The sequence below is a fragment of the Perissodus microlepis genome, chromosome 12, assembly GCF_051167445.1.
Source record: "Perissodus microlepis isolate ML-2025 ecotype Zambia chromosome 12, ASM5116744v1, whole genome shotgun sequence".
Lineage (NCBI taxonomy): Eukaryota > Metazoa > Chordata > Actinopteri > Cichliformes > Cichlidae > Perissodus > Perissodus microlepis.
Window position 1 is genome coordinate 11,676,663 of NC_140472.1, and position 12,342 is coordinate 11,689,004.

A 12,342-nucleotide genomic window follows, 5' to 3' on the forward strand; every position below is an offset into this window, starting at 1 on the left:
TGTGAGTCATAAATCACTATAAGTCAGTTTTGGCTTTGCTGACTGCTGCTGACCTGTCATTAGATAGGATGTGATCACCTCACTGTCACATTATCTAATGCTAAAAAACTGAATATTGGCCAGATTAACAATTAGCCCGTCTTTATAATACAAGCTGGTTTGAAACAATTTAAACAGCTGACTACGGTTTTAAGAAGAAGAAGAAATTAGATTAAGAGCAGCAAGAGAGGGATAAATTCCTCTGTTGTTATGGCACTGTATGTTTTTCTATGATACGTCCTTGCTTTGAATAGAAAATTATGAAATGGCAATAATCTTAGTAGAGACAGGAATCCCACATTACTGGCAGGGAAAAATGCAAAACAGGAAGACAACACAAGAACAACAGACAACCAGCCACATGAGACCAATTGAGGAATTTGTAGATTGCTGGCAGCGCTCTCCACATGCACATCATCGTGTTTTTCATGTCCTCTTGTTCAGCCCCGTATGATTGATACACTCCTGAAGTTAATTCATTTTTACTATCTCTGAGCAGCATCACAATGCAGGAATCCAGCCTGCTTCAAACACGTCATGTCCACGATGTGAAGCAGACCTGGCTTTAGTCAAACACCTGGAACTGCTTCCCATCCGTCAAGCTGTTTCTCAGGACGGGCGCTCATTCACGCACAGTTAGGATGTGATCAGTCTGACGTCCCTGCTGTTCAACACCAGGAGAACCGTGCAATCCAAGCCAGAAATAGTGGTGGTGGTGGTAGTGGTGGTGGTGAACCAGTAGCCAGGGGGCAGGGGTTGGAAATCTGAGTAGAGTGTGTGTGTGAGTGTGTAGCTTGTGTTGTGCGTGATTGTGAATCTCTTCTGTGCCATGGGGGGAGGGGTAGAAGACAGAAGGCTTTTGCTTTAAAAAAAGAATGTGTTCATTTAAGTGTGTGTGTGTGTGTGTGTGTGTGTGGAGGGTGGGGGTGCGGGGCTCTGACTACTGAAACTACTACAGGATTTTTCATAATTTAAAAGCACAGAGGAGAGAGAGAGGAAGAGAGAGAGAGAGAGAGAGAGGAAGAGAGAGAGAGAGAGGAAGAGAGAGAGAGAGAGCGGGTGGGTGAGAGAGAGAGAGGTGTAGTGGAGAGAGACAGCCTCTTAGAGCTGTGAGGCAGAAGTGATGGATTCAGCCCACAGGAAAGTGACAGTCCTCTCCTAACGGGCCGCGGGCAGCACACAACCTGCCTCAGACTCTCACTGTTGATCAGGAAACTACCTCTGCCACCTGGCTGACGTTACCAGCTGTCGCTTTTTTCTCTTCACAACTTTTTTTTTTTTTTGTTAAAGTGGATCTGGGAGCAATCTCCTTAATGTTTGAAGATTAGTTTCAACTTGACATTCTGTTTGGCTACTGACAGTTTCTTTTTTCTTTTTTTAACAATTACAACAATAGGCTTTGAAACGCCACCTTTTCACCGGTGGAGTGGACTAAGGTGAGAAAAGGCTGAGTAACTATAGACAGCCAGAGCGCAGAGAGGACTACGCGGGGGTGCAGGTTTCACCCTTGGGATGACGTTCAACCATAAGAAACTTCAGACAAGTCTGGCAGGAGGGCAAAGGAACTGAAGGAGCCTCACCAGTATTGTGCAATTATCTTGTAAGCATGATGTAACCTTGTCATGAATCTGCAGTTACCTTATGATCTGGTTTATTTCAACAGGGTGTTGCATTCATTCAAAAATGACTTTACTCGTTTTTAGTATCTTGAGGTAGCGAGTTGTGAGTAGACTCGGTCTCAATAACTAGTTCTAGTAGTGTGGTTAAGCTCACTTTGTTACAGCAGGCTGAAGTCAGACTTCTGTACTTGGTTTAATGATTTCTGCCTAATCCTGAATTCAGCAGTCATCATGCAGCATCCGTCATCTGACTCACTGCTTGTAGCCAAAAGGTAATTATGCTTTATGGTGACTAACTGGACTGATGCTGACTATGACAGATTTGGCCAAGGGGAGGTTAATTCAGCACAGGGGGATGCTGGTGAGTGAGCCTCTATAGTGAAGTGCCTCTTTATTACTCATTAGGAAAAAAAACTCTGTGTTTTCAAAACACAGGGCTCTTAAAGTTTAAAATGAAGGGACATGCCCTTTACGTGTTATATGTATGAAGAGCTCTTTATGATGGTGCCGGACACAAGACTTCTTTTTATTATCTATAAATAACTGCTCATTTATACAGAGGGGGAGAAAAAAAGGGACAACTTTACTATGTTAAGCACACTGCAGCTTCAGGATGTTCCCCTGGACTCAAGAGGACAGGGAAGCAGGCGGTTGAATCTAGTCTTTGTTTCTGTTGCCAGGGTGGTGTTTGGATAAGGGGGCTTTGAGGTAGAATGCTGGAACTTATCGAAACAATTCCCGAGACCCCCTGCCTCCCCGTCTGAAATCACAAGAGAGGAAAAAAAAAAGAGCATTGAGTGGAACAAAACCTACATTCAAAAAAAAAAAAACTTTATCTCCACTTTTCAGTAGACAGTGGAAATTACAAAAATAAATGCCAAGCTGGTAAATGGGGTTAATCATGCCTCAAATGACATGTTACACGCTCATAAGGATTACATGCTTGAGGAAAGAATGAGGTTCGCCTCAAGGTAAAGCAATAGTGCAGATTACCATGAGCAGATTGAATTTGACTCTGATCCAACACTTATTGGGTGTCATGCAGGAGACTCTGCCAGTTCTCAGCAGCGATGGCGCTAATTTGAACATGCAGCACAAAGCCACGCGGCAAAGTGTCCGCTTCTTTTTTGGCAACTGGCAAATGAGATGCTGTGTAGCCGTGTTGTGATCTCCTGTTGAGGGTGATGATGATGGTGTGATTGTGATGCATTCACACAGAAAGCAGGACAATGAATGAAGTGGGTCAGCAGCTATGGAGCATCTTACAGGTAGATGACAAGGGGCGGGGGTGGGGGCGTAGTAGTGGTCCTCCATCTATAGGGTCCGGCGCTCTCGGTTCCGCCACTGCCACTGACTCTCGGTGTGAGTATGGCGGCTCGCTCTAATGAGGTGACGAAGAATGTTTGGAATGCCATGCTCAGTCTGAAATGAGAGGGGCTGGGGTGAGAGGCATGGACCAGCCGGAGCAAGGCAGCCCACCTTCTAATTAATATGTGCTGAGCATGACCATGGCGCTGGTCAGAGACACAGTGACCTCGCCCCCTTCACCCACCCATCACACTTAATTTAATATGGAGTAAAATCCAGAAAGAGGAGTCGTGTAAACACAGACTTATCACCTGAAAACAGTGAAACCAAAACATGTTGGTGTGAAGCAGACTCGAAAAAATTACCTAAGAGGAGCTGCCAATCATACTGCAACAAGAAGGCTCACTTATTTCATTCGATCACATGTCTTCAGGCCTAGAGCAGAGTATGTATGGATATGGCAATTTTAAGGACCACTCAATAATTGCAGTGTTTGGTGGTCAGTAGCAGTTTGTTTAGGTGGACTGATCTTAGGACTATAAAGTCCACGGGGGTTTTAACAGGAAATAAGGAGGTAAAGGCTTTTCCGCTGATCCCCCTGGCAGACTATGGATAAGGTAATAACATGCTGCCTCTGCTGGGGCAGATGAGACTGGCTATTGTCCCCAGGATACTGAAAGCCAGCAAGTGTTGTTATTAGAAAACACATTAACAGGGGGAAAAACATTCATAGACATGCACAGACTGCATTACACTTGCGAACACACGTTTCACCGCAAGCTGCAAACATTTTCCCCTCAGCTTTGAAGTGTAGAGAAGCCTAGAGCAGGAGATTCCAGGCTAACTACGTCCAAAATGGGAGTCCTCCACAGCAGGGGCAAATCACACGGCATTTGTCTGAGACAGAGCTCATGTTCCGGGGGGGAGAAACCGCAGGAGCCGTGGACAAATACAGTCATCAGCACATTGCAGGACAGGCCCTGAGCTGCTCTATTATCATGCCGCGGGCTTACTTGTAAGCTATTATTAGTCACTTCTTCAGGGTTTGATCTGTAAGACTTTAAGACTATATTTGTCAGACCTGATTAGAAGAATCTCTTTGCATAGTGTGAAAAATATTTTGACACTACAATTTTCAGAGTCAATCAGTGATTGCTTTGTCAGATGGATTAGCTTTTCTGAAAGACAGAAGAGTTTCATGCTTTATCTAAAGAAGAAACTGTGCACTAATTTTTTTTTTTTTTTTTTTTTTTTGCATAGGTGACGAGTGCTTTAAAGTATTGTATTACCAAAGTACCTCTGAGACCTTATGCTCTTTTGTACTGTAATTTAAAAAAAATGTTCTGGCTGAGTAAACGATGACATCAAAAACACAGGTTACATAAGACTACCATGAACTGTGCAGAAGATCATTTCTATTACTTTTTTTCCCCCAGGAAGAAAGTGTTTACACATTTGATTCTAGACAGATAAAGCCAGAAGAGTCAAATGTGCCAAGGGTCATGATCTTGGACAGTGCTGCATTTCTCTTCTCCATGTCTCCAATCTAATGTGCTGGCTACACGCCTGGATTAACAAGACAAAAACATTTCTGCTCTCTTCCCAATTTTGTGCTCACCGTTATATGGTAGATGGTCTTTTACACAAAGATAAGCAATAACAAATGGAAGTCCTAAAGGCTGGCAATCGTTACACAGCCAATTTAGGTTTCTCTGTAATGCTTTATGATTAGGTCGGCCCACTTTGACTCCGAGGAGGTGTTAAACAGGACCCCTCTGTAATCCAATCTGCAGCAGCTTTCAATTATGCTGCCCAAGGAGTTACAGGCCTTGTTATCCTTATGCAGGAGTTACATTTACCTCAACAACCAGTAGCACATTCCTCCAGATCTTCAAAAACTCTGAAAACTTATTTTACTAATAATATAAATGAATTCTAGGGGAATAGCTCATATTTTAATTCTCCTGAACCCTTGAGGAAATGCTTAATTACACACAGGAAATATGATTTTAAAGAGATTCTAAACTGAACTTTATCTCAGATTCAATCAAGCAAAGATGAGGATAATATTAGCTGCCTTTATTCATTCATATTCATGCTGAATGCTAAAGTAAGCTTTCAGTCTCGCAGTCAAAGCAGAAACAGACGCGTTTAAAGTCTGCAAATTAAGATGAATTTCCTTCATGACTTATGATTAATCGTCTGAATGCAACCAATTTCCCAGTTTTGGTAGGAGCTATATATACACAGAACTGATGCAACATGCTCAATACTTTAAACAGAGCTTTGAATAGCATCATCTGGTGGTGTCTCAAATTTTCCATGAGTTAAGATGTCCAGGCCTGCAGAGTGGAACAGATGCATGTTGGAGTGCGTAAGGGACAAGCGGTGGCAGTCGCTCAAGCGGAGCCGACGCCAGAACGACAAACTAAGCTACGCGCACGCTCCTACCAGCGACTTAATTAACCAAAGTGATCAGCACATCACTGTTCGGGGCAGTGAGGTGTATTAGTAACTATCAAACCACGTGTGCATGTATTGCTTTTGAAGCTCGGACTTCAATTAAAAAAAAACAGGCTCAGCACATTTCGTAAATGACACTTAAAGCCAGAGGCAAAGCAACAGTGTCTGCTCACACCAGCAGTGATATAAACAGCAAAGACACTGAGACACTCAGATTTATGGATTACGCATGAATATAATGCATCTGTGACACTCAGCAGGGCAAGTGAGCCATTTTCTTTCAGTTGACTGTATCTTTGCCAACTTCTGCCCAGCCTACACTGACATGTGTATGCATGCTGCTTCTGTACCTGTTTGTTTCTTGTGGTTAATGAAGACAAAACCAGTGTATCTTGATGAGCAAGCTTTTTCTGGTAATAGACCTATGTTAACATCAAGATTCTCTTGATATTGCATCAAAATAAGGTTTTGGTTTATTCCTATTTGTGCTTTTAAATGTAGAAGTAACAGATTGAGCATAGCTGTGTCTTCTGCTTAACAGTTGATAGTTTCCCCCTAAACATCTCCATGTTTTCCATTTTCTTACTTGCATTCTTTAGAGTTGGACACTAACTCATGGAGCCCCCTTCAGTGGTCCTGCTAGGGCTCCTTCTAGTTTATGGACTAGCCTGTGGAGTCCAGCAGACGTTGGGGAGTCGCTCAGATGGCAGCCGTGGCAGCGGCAGTACCCAAGAATTTGAGAGCAGCGAGGAGGGTCTGGAAAGAGATTTTATCTACGCAGGAAGGAGCAAACGTGCTCCAGCTGACCAGCAGCAGGACAAATGTTCCTACACTTTCATTGTACCTCAACAAAAAGTGACTGGAGCCATCTGTGTCAACTCGAAGGAGCCAGAGGCCATGCTGGAGAACCGGGTCAACAAACAAGAGTTAGAGCTGCTTAATGTGGAACTACAGAAGCAGAAGAGGCAGATCGAGACCCTGCAGCAGTTGGTCGAGGTGGATGGGGGCATCGTCAACGAGGTCAAGCTTCTGAGGAAAGAGAGTCGAAACATGAACTCCAGGGTCACTCAGCTGTACATGCAGCTGCTCCATGAGATCATCAGGAAGAGAGACAATGCGCTAGAACTGGCACAGATGGAGAACAAGATCCTCAACCAAACCTCTGAGATGCAACAGCTCACCAGTCGGTACAAAGATCTCGAGCACAAATACCAGCACTTGGCTTCTTTAGCCACCAACCAGTCGGCTCTCATAGCCGTGTTGGAGGAGCAGTGCCGGAGTCGACCTCCTCCTCGCCATGTTCCCGTGCCCCAGCCCCAGCCGCGGCCTCAGCCTCCACCACAACCCTCACCCCCTATTAACAAGCCCTACCAGCCGCCTGTAATCCCACGCATCAACAACCCAATCAGCAACGAAATCCAGAGTGACCAAAAGTCTCTTCCACCAGTTCTTCCAACAATGCCCACTGGTACGCACAGTCCATCTACCACTGACAAGCCCTCTGGTGAGTCTAACAGTCCAACAGAAAACATTTGTATTTGATGCATTGGTACCAAAACAAACCAGCTCCCATGACAAACAGCATTCGCAAACAAAGACCGTGTTTGTGAGTGAACCTCTTAATCATTAACACCCATTCTTCGTAGTCTAGCAAATTTAAATTTGTCCCACACATTCCTAGAGGAGAGAGCTGGCCGTGAGAACAGAAACGCTGTTGTCTTCTGCCTTTTCAGATGCATATCATCAAATTGCCAAGATTTAACCCGCATAAAAACACAAGCATGGCTAACTGTGTGTGCCTAAATGGATACCTGGCCCTAAGCCCATTGTCCTTTTGAACATGTGCGTGCAGGTTTAAGAATTGATGCGAAGGGCATTTGATGGGATCAGTTGCAGTGAATAGTACACCGCCACTCCTTTTTATTAAAAGACTTTCGTTTTGGTGGAAAAACAGCGGACTATTCCCAGCATTTCCAGTGGGAGCGTTTTCCGTTGACATTTCGTGCCACTGCATGCCACTTTTCACCAGGCTGCATGTGAACAGTAGCCTTTGTATGAATTTTTGAAAGGAGGCAAGTAATTTCCTGCCCACGGTCATGCAACTAACACCCCAAAAAGTTATTCAAAACCGTAACAGAAAGCTACACACCACGAAGAAGTAAAGAGAGGAAGACAGGGATTTGAAAGGCAAACAGAAAACATGAGGATGAAGTCTAACAAAAAAGGGAGGGTGTAACTACAAACAGAAAGAGATACCCTGAGTCAATGATGTCATTTGTTCCAGCTGAACCAGGCAAGACTCAGTCATATGTTCCACCGAAGAAGCAGACTTTATCAGGCAGAACAGAGCAAGGGCAGGGCAGGGCAACTTTCTGGCTTGTATCGTCCCAACACAGACATTCCTGAGAGTAAATGGGTGGCTAAGAGTGGACTATGAAACAGATATCATCCACAGTGATTTCTTGAAACCAGAAACATGTGTATAACAACACGTTCTTTGCTTCATTCTTTCATATGCTTGCTTTTTTTCCTCGTGTAAAACACTGATGGACCTCATCCTCCACCTCCAATGCTCCGTGCGGCCCATAATTGTCTTTCTTTTTGCATTTAAAAACTGTAACACGGGCAGTTAGCAAACCACTCAAGCATGCAATCTTGAGGACTTAAATACATTTTAACATTTTTGCAGATGAGTGTTTTTACCATATATGCTATGCTTGGAAGAAATACAGGCGCATGTTCAAATTAGGGTAGATACAGCTGCTGAAAAATAATGCAGTTTTGATGCTGCTCAGGCTGTTCTATGCAGTTTCTTTCCCCTCTGCAATAACATTAACATCTTGGTAATATAAACACACACGAAACTCTAACGTGTTATACATGACTGAAACGTTTTTGCTATTGTTTCATCATTCAGTAGTCAGGATTCCCATGCCCTCATGCCAGTGTTTCTTTTGGCTGCGCAATCAGCAGCCATTTCCCTTGTGATAGTAGAAGCCAAAGTCAATTCTACTGTTAAAATGAGCGCCTGTGCAGAAAACTGGGATTCCCTGTGGTAAAGTACAGTAACTCTTTGTGTCACTCTGAGTTTTTCTCTTTTTCTGACTCTCAACCTTTGAGCAAAGACTTGCAACTGAGTGTGTTTTACATGCTGTGTACACATTATGCTTTAATCTTTCTGTCTAGGCCCGTTTAGAGACTGTCTGCAGGCTCTAGAAGACGGACACGCAACCAGCGGCATGTACCTGGTGAAGCCAGAGAATGCCAACCGACTTATGCAAGTGTGGTGTGACCAGAGGCACGACCCAGGCGGCTGGACTGTGATTCAGAGGAGGGTGGACGGCTCTGTCAACTTTTTCAGGAACTGGGAGACATACAAGGTGCGGCAACTTCACACCAGATCAAGGACTTCATGGTCTGGAGGGAAGCTGGTTACTTATGTAGGGTGTTTTGACACTAACCAGATGTCAGTGACCAATGAATAGGTGACTGTTAAGCTTTCCACGTGTCTAATATAGTCTGATTGCCCCTGCATACGTCACAGCCTAATACCTCATTAATTTCAGCAATGAGGTATTTGTCTCAGTGGTCTTCTGAGACAAATTCACAGATACAAAACTATTGGATTGCATTTGGAAGTCATGTTAGTGTGTTGTATTATCATTACTGACATTCTGGAAAAATACTTTTTGAATATTACACCAGAACTACCAGATAAATGGCTATGGAGGGCTGTGGAGAACATTACCACTTACCCAGGGGAACTAATTTCCTCTATCTCTTGAATGGGAAACCTCTTACAGTGGAAGATGGAGTTCATAGGTAAACATTTATAGGCTGTGACTCCTGATTAAATCTTAGCTCAGAGGAACAAAAGAAACTTTTGCAAAAAAACCTCTAAACCACATAAGATCTCAAATTGCCTTTGTGCACTCATCAAAAGAAGTGTTTCCACAATTTGAAACACCACAAACCAACTTATAATATGACCAGAGCCAGAAAATAGTGGCGAGCCAGGATCAAGTATGTTGGCTTTCACACTAAATGCACTGTATCCTGCTGCATTCTCAATAACAACATAACAGTGGAAATCTGGAAAACCGACTGAAGCTATAAATTCGACTCAAAGGGTTCATTTATGATAATGTTCCTTGACGATAAACAACCACAAAAAAAAAGAAAAAGGAAAAGAAAAGAGAGATAAAATTCACAATTATCTCCAGAGCAGGAGAAACGACCCTGAATCATCCCCCCCGGCCGTCCAATCTAACCATTCAAAGCTTTTCAAACAACATTCAGAAGGGATTTACTAATTGTACTGATAATGTTTTTTTTTCTTAACACTGCACTTCACAGCAAGGTTTTGGCAATATTGACGGCGAGTACTGGCTGGGTCTAGAGAACATCTACTGGCTGACTAACCAGGGAAACTACAAACTGCTGGTCACGCTGGAGGACTGGTCTGGCAGAAAGGTGTTTGCGGAGTATGCCAGCTTCAGGGTGGAGTCTGAAGCTGATTTCTACAAGCTCAGGGTGGGCCGCTACCATGGAAATGCTGGAGACTCGCTGACCTGGCACAACGGCAAACAGTTCACAACACTGGACAGAGACCACGATGTGTATACAGGTAAAAATCTGGGTGACGTTCCGGCAGATTAGCTCCAATAATTTCTCCATGTTTATAAGCATAGCTTGACAGTTTCTCATTTATTTTCCACGTTTTTAAGGAAATTGTGCCCATTACCAGAAAGGAGGCTGGTGGTACAACTCTTGTGCCCATTCTAATCTGAATGGAGTTTGGTACAGAGGAGGACACTACCGCAGCCGCTACCAAGATGGAGTCTACTGGGCAGAGTTCAGAGGAGGAGCTTACTCATTAAAGAAAGTAGTCATGATGATCCGTCCAAACCCCAACACTTTCCACTGAGCATCCAAGGAACATATACTATACTGTATGCCTCCCTAATCAAACTATTTACAGGCCAGTATTATTCTTTGGTTTTTTTTTTTTTGGGGGGGGGGGGCTAGAACCAAGTCAAGGTAAATTGAGATAAAAGTGCAATATCAAACATTAGGGCAATACTCATCTCCATGACAACTTTACACATTTGCTCCCTGCTTTTTCTGAGGTGTGTACATTCTCAGTGTAAAATATGAGACAAATGAAGGCGTGCTCATTGTTCAGAAGTTATTATAGAGACAGGAACCTTAGGTGACCCTTTAGGATGTGAGGGAGTAGCTTTAAGTTAGGGCCCCTACAATATATAGAGTTGACACAGGAAATGTATCCAGTGATTTTTTTTTTTAAATTTCATTCATTTTTCAAAAGTGCAATTTGTAGAACCAGTTAGATTTATTAACTTGTAATAGAGCCTTGATTTTTTTGGCCAGTTTTTTTTTCTTTTCCAATTTGAAAAACTGCACAGTTCATGTACCCGGCGACATCGCCTCTTTTCCTCTTCTCTCTCTTTCTCTGTCTTGTTTTTGTTTTTTTAAACCTTAAACTGTTAGCGAGTACAAAAACCTGATTGACAGTATTTTATGGAACGTTTTTTTAAGATCAACTTTTTTTATATTCATTTTGAAATCTTGAATAGCTTGAGCAGGTATCATAAAATTTGCTTGTATAAATCAAGCACTGTATTTACTGTATAAATCTCGTGGTTTGTTGATGTCAGCAGATCCAACAAATTGCGTTTGTACATAAGAAATTTGTAAAATAATGTATTAAAAATTGTCATGACACTTGTAATTGCAATAAAATATGTACAGCTTGTGCACGTTTTTGTTATTTGTGCCTCGTGGGTCAGTAACGTCAGCGAGTAGGCACTGAGTAGTCATAATGTACAGTCAACAAGACAAGATTTTTCCCTTTTTAATGCAACTTTCTATGATTAAGACACTTCTAAAAGCTTAACCATCACATAGCGTATAATCATCAGATGTTCCTTATTATACCGAAGCATTAAGAATGTGGCTTATAAGATATAACCTCATAATCTGAGCAATATTCATTAGAATAACTGTGTAAAATACTTTGTGTTTTTACTGCGGATAAATGTTCATCTACGTAAAAGGTTTCTAATCAAATTACCCCAATAACTGACTTATAAGTGGAGTATTGCTCTTTTAAACTTCTTCTGAGTCCTGTGCTCACCGTGCCAGTATTTTATGTTCATCATAATTGCTACCTTGCAGCATACAGTGCTTTTCACAAATTTGCTTTTATGATGTCTTTTACTGCAATAACCACATTCTGTTCTGCTTTAATTTGCTCTAAAACAACTCAGCAGCTTACATAACATCATTAAAACGCTTAAAAACAAGATGCTTCAAACACTGTCAAGAAAGAATTTGCATAGGACAAAGAGTTAGCGTACCAAATATGACTAATGCAATGTGACAGGCTCGTAAAATTAATGCATCCAGCAGCCCCTTTACTCTGACAGCAGAAACCACCTTTAGCTCGCTATGTGTCAATGAGATTTCCAAAGACAGCTGGAAAACAAAGCAAAAACGACTCAACACTGACATGAACCAAACTCCATTAATGTCATATTTGAGATCAAATTGTAGCTGAAAAGGGTCTGAACAGAACGGAGAGCATTTCAAATCAATTTAAACTAAATTCCTCTGACTGACAGCTTCAAAGATCATCGAAGATTGTCTATTGAGACCGATTATTACGGAGTAAATCTTTGCCACTTGCGGTTTAAATTGCCTCACTCCAAAATTTACCATGTTAGCATTTTGGGCTGCCAAAGTAAAGATATATGAATATGTGACAGCAGCCAAGACACTTGTTCAACATTAAACTGACAAACGCTGGCTGCTATATCTGGCTTATGAGTCAAAAGTTAAAAAGCTTTCGTCTTCATAACAAAGAGGCTGTGGATGGGACAAAGGAAGGCAT

The 12,342-nt window shown here is 42.4% G+C and overlaps 1 protein-coding gene across 1 annotated transcript; it reads left to right on the top strand.

The window, feature by feature from the left end:
• The first annotated feature begins 1,116 nt into the window (after window positions 1-1,116).
• On the top strand, window positions 1,117-11,205 carry angptl2b (angiopoietin-like 2b). The gene is made up of 5 exons (XM_084946740.1): window positions 1,117-1,639; window positions 6,029-6,933; window positions 8,616-8,809; window positions 9,786-10,056; window positions 10,157-11,205. The coding sequence occupies exons 2-5, from the start codon at window positions 6,045-6,047 to the stop codon at window positions 10,354-10,356; spliced, it is 1,554 nt and encodes a 517-aa protein (XP_084802866.1). The 5' UTR covers window positions 1,117-1,639; window positions 6,029-6,044; the 3' UTR covers window positions 10,357-11,205.
• Window positions 11,206-12,342: the final 1,137 nt, after the last annotated feature.